This window comes from Scyliorhinus torazame, chromosome 12 (assembly GCF_047496885.1).
Source record: "Scyliorhinus torazame isolate Kashiwa2021f chromosome 12, sScyTor2.1, whole genome shotgun sequence".
NCBI classification, from domain to species: Eukaryota; Metazoa; Chordata; class Chondrichthyes; order Carcharhiniformes; family Scyliorhinidae; genus Scyliorhinus; species Scyliorhinus torazame.
Genome location: NC_092718.1, coordinates 78,672,689 through 78,682,200, shown reverse-complemented (window position 1 = coordinate 78,682,200; position 9,512 = coordinate 78,672,689). Strand labels below are relative to the sequence as shown.

General features: G+C 57.0%; 1 protein-coding gene across 1 annotated transcript in view; it reads right to left on the bottom strand.

The window, feature by feature from the left end:
- Nucleotides 1-451: 451 nt before the first annotated feature.
- LOC140386508 (Schwann cell myelin protein-like) overlaps nucleotides 452-9,512 on the bottom strand; it is a 90,632-nt gene continuing 81,571 nt past the window's right edge. The window contains exons 11-12 of the mRNA XM_072468901.1: nucleotides 6,798-6,879; nucleotides 452-3,766 (exon numbers count right to left, since the gene is read on the bottom strand). Coding sequence (XP_072325002.1) covers nucleotides 3,470-3,766; nucleotides 6,798-6,879 — 379 coding nt within the window. The 3' untranslated portion in view covers nucleotides 452-3,469. The remainder of the gene's footprint in view (nucleotides 3,767-6,797; nucleotides 6,880-9,512) is intronic.

The window sequence follows — 9,512 nt, the reverse complement described above, 5'->3', positions numbered from 1 at the left end:
GCCCCCGCCCCCGCCGAAGTCTCCGCTCCCGGAGATTGGGCGGGGGCGGGAATCCGGCCGCGCCGGTTGGCGGGACCCCCCGCTGGATTCTCCGGCCCGGATGAGCCGAAGTCCCGCCCAGGAATTGACTGTCCCGCCGACGTAAATCAAACCTGGTATTTACCGGCGGGACCAGGCGGCGTGGGCGGGCTCCAGGGTCCTGGGGGGGGGCGCGGGGCGATCTGACCCCGGGGGGTGCCCCCACGGTGGCCTGGCCCGCGATCGGGGCCCACCGATCCGCGGGCGGGCCTGTGCCGTGGGGGCACTCTTTCCCTTCCGCCTCCGCTACGGCCTCCACCATGGCGGAGGCGGAAGAGACTCTCCCCACTGCGCATGCGCGGGAAACTGACAGCGGCCGCTGACGCTCCCGCGCATGCGCTGGGAAACTGACAGCGGCCGCTGACGCTCCCGCGCATGCGCCGCATTTCCGCGCCAGCTGGCGGGGAAACAAACGCCATTTCCGCCAGCTGGCAGGGCGGAAATCCCTCCGGCGTCGGCCTAGCCCCTCAATGTTGGGCTAGGCCGCCAAAGATGCCGAGCCTTCCGCACCTTTGGGCCGGCGCGATGCCCGTCTGATTGGCGCCGGCTTTGGCGCCAGTCGGCGGACATCCCGCCGTTGGGGGAGAATTTCGCCCCTGATCTGTCTTTCCGTGCTGTCACTCACCAGGCTAGAGGTTAATCTTTGCTGCGCAAGAGGGGCTCCGCAGAGGGATGGATTTTAGACAGAACCCCACTGAATATCATCCTTTAAAAGGGCGATGAAGCTCCCTGGCTCACTCCTGGGGACCTCATTTGCATCGTGGAATCATAACGGACAGGGAGATTCCATTCTGCCTGCCACTCTGTGCGAGAGCTATCCACTCAGTTCCTCCCTCTCCTCCCCTCTGCCTTGCAAATTCTGCCCCTTCAAGTTGTGATCCAGCCTGTGTTCAGCCTTCCAGGATTGAGGAGACCACGTTGCAAAAACTGGTCAGAGGTCCAGAATCCTGTAGCGAGTATCTCACCTCCTGATTCCCCCCAAAGCCTATCCACTATCTCCAAGTCACAAGTCAGGAGGGTGATGGAATGCTCTCCACTTGTCTGGGTGAGTGCAGCTCCAACAACACTCAAGAAACTCAACACCATCCAGGGCAGAGCAGACCCGCTTGATCGAGATGCTAACCACAAACATTCAAACCCTCCACCACCGACGCACAGTGGCTGCAGTAAGTCCCATCTACAGGAAGCACTGCAGTAACTCACCAAGGTTCCTGAGACAGCACCTTCCAAACCCACGACCGCTCCACCTAGAAGGACAAGGGCAGCAGATACCTGGGGACCCCGCCACATGGAGGTACCCCTCCGAGTGACTCACCACCCTGACTTGGAAATATATCAGGCGGTTCCTTCATTGTGGCTGGGTCAAAATCCTGGAACACCCTCCCTAACAGCACTGTGGGTGTACCTACATTTCAGGGACCGCAGCAACTCACCACCACCTGTTGAAATAAATGCTGGACCCAGCCAGCGATGCTTACATCACGTGAATTAATTAAAAACCAGTGTGAGCAGCTGTTACATTGGACAAAGTTGAAATATACACACGAGTCACTGTTTGAGCTGGAAAATAGTTTTCAGGTGACAATGGGAAAGGGAACAGGAGAACTGTTGCATGTCCTGTGGTTGCGTTGAGAAGGTGCCGTGGGGATGAGGAAGACGTCAAACACAATGGGGAAGCGGCGTAACATCAGAAGCTCGATAGTGGTGAATATTAAGGAAGTTCAGAGCACAGAGAGAATCAGCTGGTCCAGTGTAGCAAGCTCTTTGGGAGTAGCGATCAAAAAGCCGGAGGGAACTGAGGCACCGGCACCGGGAGGGGCCGAATGAGCTTCCAAAGATCCCATCCCAGGTCGAAACCTCCAGATTAGGAGAGGTCAATAAACAACCTTCGGCGCTGCAACCTCACGGCGGTCAGACAACGAACCCTGACCTCCAAACCACGCCGTCCACAAGACTGGCCTATATTTGTCAAACCCAGGTGGGTCTTCAGGGACTCGATCCTGGCCACCATGGGGCCACATGAGCTGTCATCCCACCACTCGATTTCCATGCGTCACCAGTGGAGGCCATGCGTCATGCAGTCTGGGACACAACACTGGGTTGGAGGGGGCCAGAGGAGATTACAGAAGGAGGGAGGGGTGTCGGGGATGGAGGAGTTTACAGAGGTAGGGAGGGTTGTAGAGACTGGAGGAGGTTATAGCGACAGGGCGGATTGTAGCGGCTGGAGGAGGTTACAGAGATAGTGAGGGGGTAGAGACTAGAGGAGGTTACAGCAATAGTGAGGGTTGTAGGGGCTGGAGGAGGTTACAGAGATAGGGAAGGTTTAAGGGGGTGGTTGAGGTTACAGAGATAGGAATATTTGTAGGGGCTGGAGGAGGTTACAGAGATAGGGAGAGTAGTAGGGGAAGAAGGAGGTTACAGAGATTGGGAGGGTTGTCGGGTCTGAAGGAGGTTACAGAGATAGGGTGGGTTGTCGGTACTCGAGGACACTACAGAGATAGGGAGTGTTGTAAGGGCTGGAGGAGGTTACAAAGATAAATAAGGAGGGTTACAGGGATTGGAGGAGATTACAGAGATAGGGAGGGTTTCAGGGACTGGAGGAGGTTACAGAGATAAGGGAGGGTTTCAGGGACTGGAGGTGGTTACAGAGATAAGGGAGGGTTTCAGGGACTGGAGGAGGTTACAGAGATAGGGAGGGTTGTAAGGGCTGGAGGAGGTTACAGAGATAGGGAGAGTAGTAGGGGATGGAGGAGGTTACAGAGATAGACAGGGCTTCAGGGACTGGAGAAGGTTACAGAGATAGAGAGGGTTTTAGGGACTGGAGGAGGTTACAGAGATAGGGAGTGTTGTAAGGGCTGGAAGAGGTTACAGAGATAGGGAGGGTTTCAGGGACTGGAGGAAGTTACAGAGATAGGGAGGGTTGTAAGGGCTGGAGAAGGTTACAGAGATAGGGAGGGTTTCAGGGACTGGAGGAGGTTACAGAGATCGGGAGGGTTTCAGCAACTGGAGGAGGTTACAGAGATCGGGAGGGTTTCAGGGACTGGAGGAGGTTACAGAGATCGGGAGCGTTTCAGGGACTGGAGGAGGTTACAGAGATCGGGAGGAATGGCTATTTCAGGATGGAACTGGAAACTGGGTGACAGTTTTCAAGTGGAGAAGTCGGAGGATTTGACCCCAGTGCGGTTCAGCGAGCGACGACTGTGTTGGACATTGGGGTATGAGGGGTGCAGCAAAGTTCATAGAGGGGAAAATGACAAGCCCTCCGGGGAAGACTCTCCAGAGGCGATAGGTCCTGCTTCTCCCGAAGCGAGGGATCACAAGTTCAGCAGCAAGGGTCCCTCGGATCAATGTGCTCTGTCATCTTTAGGCCATGGCATTTCACATCCTACCCTTATTGTGGTTTGATCTGGGCATACTGGGTACTGTCTCTCCTGCCAACAATCTCATCTGAGGCGCTGGGTTTCGAGAACACAATGCAGGCATAGTGCAGCTCCTCCACCTCCTGTCCAGCCTCCCCGTTCTCCACTGTCTTGGGGCTCCCCGCCTCGCCGCCCACCTCTATCTGAGGGCCGGTCTCTTCCACGAGAACTTGGGTCTGCTCCGTCTGAGTGTCAGCGTCCTCCATCTGAGCGTCAGCCTCCTCTGACTGAGGATCCGCCTCTGCCTCTCCCACTTCCTCCTCTGCCACCTGAAATAGAAAGAGGAGCATCGATTATTGAGCAGTAGGTCATTCAGCCCCTTGAGCCTGTTACACAGGAACAGGAGGAGGCCCACTCAGCCCCCTCGAGCTTGTTACACAGGAACAGCAGGAGGCCCATTCTGCCCCCTCGAGCCAGTTACACAGGAACAGGAGGAGGCCCATTCACCCCCCTCAAGCCTGTTACACAGGAACAGGAGGAGGCCCATTCACCCCCCTCAAGCCTGTTACACAGGGACAGGAGGAGGCCCAGTCACCCCCCTCGAGCCTGGCACATAGGAACACAAGGCGGCCCATTCAGTCCCCTCAAGCCTGTTACACAGGAACAGGAGGAGGCCCATTCACCCCCCTCGAGCCTGTTACATAGGAACACAAGGCGGCCCATTCAGCCCCTTGAGCCTGTTACACAGGAACAGGAGGAGGCCCATTCAGCCCTTGAGCCTGTTACACAGGAACAGGAGGAGGCCCATTCACCCCCCTCGAGCCTGTTACACAGGAACAGGGGGAGGCCCATTCACCCCCCTCGAGCCTGTTACACAGGAACAGGAGGAGGCCCATTCACCCCCCTCGAGCCTGTTACACAGCAACAAGAGGAGGCCCATTCAGCCCCTTGAGCCTGTTACACAGGAACACAAGGCGGCCCATTCAGCCCCTCGAGCCTGTCACACAGGAACAGGAGGAGGTCCATTCAGCCCCTCGAGCCTGTTACTCAGGAACAGGAGGAGGCCCATTCACCCCCCTCGAGCCTGTTACACAGGAACAGGAGGAGGCCCATTCACCCCCCTCGAGCCTGTTACATAGGAACACAAGGCGGTCCATTCAGCTCTCTGGAGCCTGTTGCACAGCAACAAGAGGAGGCCCATTCACCCCCCTCGAGCCTGTTGCACAGGAACATGAGGAGGCCCATTCACCCCCCTCGAGCCTGTTACACAGGAACAGGAGGAGGCCCAATCACCCCCTCGAGCCTGTTATACAGGAACAGGAGGAGGCCCAGTCACCCCCCTCGAGCCTGTTACATAGGAACACAAGGCGGTCCATTCAGCTCCCTGGAGCCTGTTGCACAGGAACAAGAGGAGGCCCATTCACCCCCCTCGAGCCTGTTGCACAGGAACAGCAGGAGGCCCATTTTGCCCCCTCGAGCCAGTTATACAGGAACAGGAGGAGGCCCATTCACCCCCCTCAAGCCTGTTACACAGGAACAGGAGGAAGCCCACTCAGCCCCCTCGAGCTTGTTACACAGGAACAGCAGGAGGCCCATTCTGCCCCCTCGAGCCAGTTACACAGGAACAGGAGGAGGCCCATTCACCCCCCTCAAGCCTGTTACACAGGAACAGGAGGAGGCCCATTCACCCCCCTCAAGCCTGTTACACAGGAACAGGTGGAGGCCCAGTCACCCCCCTCGAGCCTGGTACATAGGAACACAAGGCGGCCCATTCAGCCCCCTCAAGCCTGTTACACAGGAACAGGAGGAGGCCCATTCACCCCCCTCGAGCCTGTTACATAGGAACACAAGGTGGCCCATTCAGCCCCTTGAGCCTGTTACACAGGAACAGGAGGAGGCCCATTCAGCCCTTGAGCCTGTTACACAGGAACAGGAGGAGGCCCAAATCACCCCCTCGAGCCTGTTACACAGGAACAGGAGGCGGCCCATTCACCCCCCTCGAGCTTGTTACACAGGAACAGGAGGAGGCCCATTCACCCCCCTTGAGCCTGTTACACAGCAACAAGAGGAGGCCCATTCAGCCCCTTGAGCCTGTTACACAGGAACACAAGGCGGCCCATTCAGCCCCTCGAGCCTGTCACACAGGAACAGGAGAAGGTCCATTCAGCCCCTCGAGCCTGTTACTCAGGAACAGGAGGAGGCCCATTCACCCCCCTCGAGCCTGTTACACAGGAACAGGAGGAGGCCCATTCACCCCCCTCGAGCCTGTTACATAGGAACACAAGGCGGTCCATTCAGCTCTCTGGAGCCTGTTGCACAGCAACAAGATGAGGCCCATTCACCCCCCTCGAGCCTGTTGCACAGGAACATGAGGAGGCCCATTCACCCCCCTCGAGCCTGTTACACAGGAACAGGAGGAGGCCCATTCACCCCCCTCGAGCCTGTTACACAGGAACAGGAGGAGGCCCATTCACCCCCCTCGAGCCTGTTACATAGGAACACAAGGCGGTCCATTCAGCTCCCTGGAGCCTGTTGCACAGGAACAAGAGGAGGCCCATTCACCCCCCTCGAGCCTGTTGCACAGGAACAGGAGGAGGCCCATTCACCCCCCTCGAGCCTGTTACACAGGAACAGGAGGAGGCCCATTCACCCCCCTCCTGCCTGTTACACAGGAACAGGAGGAGTCCCATTCACCTCCCTCGAGCCTGTTACACAGGAACAGGAGGAGGCCCATTCACCCCCCTCGAGCCTGTTACACAGGAACAGGAGGAGGCCCATTCACCCCCCTCGAGCTTGTTACATAGGAACACAAGGCGGCCCATTCTGCTCCCTGGAGCCTGTTGCACAGGAACAAGAGGAGGCCCATTCACACCCTTCGAGCCTGCTACACAGGAACACAAGGCGGCCCATTCAGCTCCCTGGAGCCTGTTACACAGGAACATGAGGAGGGCCAGTCAACCCCCTGGAGCCTGTTACTCAGGATCCGGAGGATGCCCATTTAGTCCCTTGAGCTCTCAGTTTGAGGTTCTGCCCTCTGTTCTACAGCTGCACCTCCCCCCACCACCCCAACTCAAATAGGTTTGTTATACCTTGTCAAATCGTGTGATGAATTTGTGAAGGGTACAAATTTTCAAGGATATATGGGGGATACAGCGGGGAGGGAAGTGGCGGGACAAATTTGATTGATCTTGCAAAGAGCCGAAACAGGTGCGAAGGTCTGAATGGCCTCACCCTGGTCCATTTGTTTCCTCTGTCCAATCTATCCTCACCCACAAGGCCCAAAGATTGGTAATGGGCAACTCTGAATGGGAGCAGGGGGATATCTGAATCAAGAGTAAGATGGAGGCCATTCTCTCGTACCAAGCTGAAACTCCGGACGAGCATGGGCTGCCCAGTAAGCATCTCCAGTTCTGTTCTGTCGATCGGGTGTCGCTTCTCATTCCTGTAAGTAGATTACAAACAGATAAACACATCACAAAAATCACCAATGCAGGTTACGTGACCATATCCCTTGTTTAGACCACACTGGGAGCACTGTGCACAGTTCCTGTCTCCATAATCCCTTGGTTAGACCATACTGAGAGCACTGTGCACAGTTCCTGTCTCCATATCCCTTGGTTAGACCCACACTGTGAGCACTGTACACAGTTCCTGTCTCCATATCCCTTGGTTAGACCACACTGGGAGCACTGTACACAGTTCCGATCTCCATTACCCTTGATTAGACTGCACTGTGCACAGTTCCAATCTCCATACCCCTTGATTAGACCACACTGGGAACACTGTACACAGTTCCCATCCCCATATCCCTTGATTAGACCACTCTGGGAGCACTGTGTACAGTTCCTGTCTCCATATCCCTTGATTAGACCACACTGGGAGCACTGTGCACAGTTCCGATCTCCATATCCCTTGATTAGACCATACTGGGGGCACTGTGCACAGTTCCGATCTCCATATCCCTTGATTAGACCGCACTGTGCACAGTTCCAATCTCCATACCCCTTGATTAGACCACACTGGGAGCACTGTGCACAGTTCCGATCTCCATATCCCTTGATTAGACCACACTGGGGGCACTGTGCACAGTTCCGATCTCCATATCCCTTGATTAGACCGCACTGTGCACAGTTCCAATCTCCATACCCCTTGATTAGACCACACTGGGAGCACTGTGCACAGTTCCGATCTCCATATCCCTCGGTTAGACCACACTGGGGGCACTGTGCAAAGTACCCCTCAAGAGAATTGATGCTACTTCGGCACTCCGGCGGAGGCCGAAGAGTTTGTGGAAACCAACAGTCTAGAGAGGGAACAGACGCAGCAACGGTGAATGCAGCAGGGAAAATTACGGAAAGTGAAGGATGAAACAGGACCAAGATCTGTTGATTGGTGTTTGCGCGGGACTGTGCTGCTTCATTTTCGGACTAAAGTAGGAGGACAGAGAGAGGGAAGCGACGATGGGGGAGACAGATGAACAGGCGAGGAAGGGAACAGAGATGGGCAGACAGAACAGAGGCAATGTGAGACCAGTCCAGGGAGGGGTGCCACCGCACAAGCAGGGATAGCAGGCTAGCATGGGAAGACAAGCAGCAAATGAGGCCATTGTGTACCTCTCAGGGGAGAGGGGGTGTCTGGCTGGGGGAGGAGGGGGCGAGGGTGAGGGGGCGGGGGGGGTGGGGGTGCAGGGCAGAAAAGAGGGCGAATATAGGGGGGAGGAAAGGGAGGAGGGACATGGAGGGGAAAGGGGATGGGGACCGGAGGGGGGGGGGGGGGGGGTGGGAGGGTCACAGAACAGAAAAAGGGCAGAAGGATAGGAAAGAGTTGGCTGCAATGCAGACACAGGCCTCAGCAGGCATGGAGCAGGCCGAGGAATCAAGATGGCGCCGCAAGCAGCCACTTTCAACAAAGGGAGACCCTGCAGTGCAGGGGCGCACCCATGTGGCATACACACAGTTGGCGGCCATGTTGGGTGCCCCCTGGACAAAAGGAAACCCCGATGTGCACGGGCCTGACCTCATGGGAGAACGGTGACCGTGGCCATTTTGGACGGCCCCCTAACAAAGGGAAACCCCAGAGTGCAGGGGCGCATCTGTATGGTTGATCCCGCATGTGGTACCCTCAATAACGACGCTTAGAGTGTAAACGGTAAAGAAGGCTTTAATAGACTAAGAACTATGCTAGAGCCGAGACGTGTGCTAACTGCTGCACAGCGCACAAGGCAGCCCCTTATATATGGCTCACAGATGGGCGGAGCCAGAGGCGGAGTCCCCAGGGTTCCAAGCACGGTCTTAAAGGGGACATCACCTTACATGATGACAAGGCAGTAACCGTTCATCACATTCACCCCCTGTTTAAAAAAGAGTCCGGCGGGGGGTGAAGTGTCATCATAGGTCCATCCGTCTCGGTGGCCGGATCATCCTCATTGACCTCCTCAGTTCGTGCGGTGGTGCGGCGGGCACGGACGTCCCGGTTGAGGGTACATCCGGGAGCACAGCGGTCGGAGCTTCGGTCCGGGTCGGGGCAGGGGGATGAGGCAGGGCCGGGGGGTAGTGGCGCCGGCAGGGTGTGTAAAGGGGGGGGCGCTAGGGGGGGGTCGCACGACAGGGGGCGCAGAAGGGGGTGTGTTGTAGGGGGCGCCGGGTCCTGCAGGGGAGCGGCGCGAGAAGGGGCATTTGTAGTGGGGGATCCAGCGGGTGCCAGATCCCGGAGGGAAACCGTATCTTGCCTGCCGTCGGGGTACTCAACGTAGGCGTAACGGGTTGGCATGGAGCAGTCGGACCTTTTCAACCAGGGGGTCCGTTTTATGGCTCCTCGTGTGCCTCCAGAGAAGAACAGGTGCCGGAGCCATCAGCCAAGGTGGAAGCGAGACCCCGGAGGTAGACTTCCTGGGGAAGACAAACAATCGGTTGTGAGGGGTCTCATTCGTGGCTGTGCAAAGGAGTGACCTAATGGAGTATAGGGCATCGGGTAGAACCTCCTGCCAGCGGGTAGTTGGGAGACTTCTCGACCACAGGGCCAGAAGGACAGCCTTCCACACTGTGGCGTTCTCCCTCTCCACCTGCCCGTTTCCCC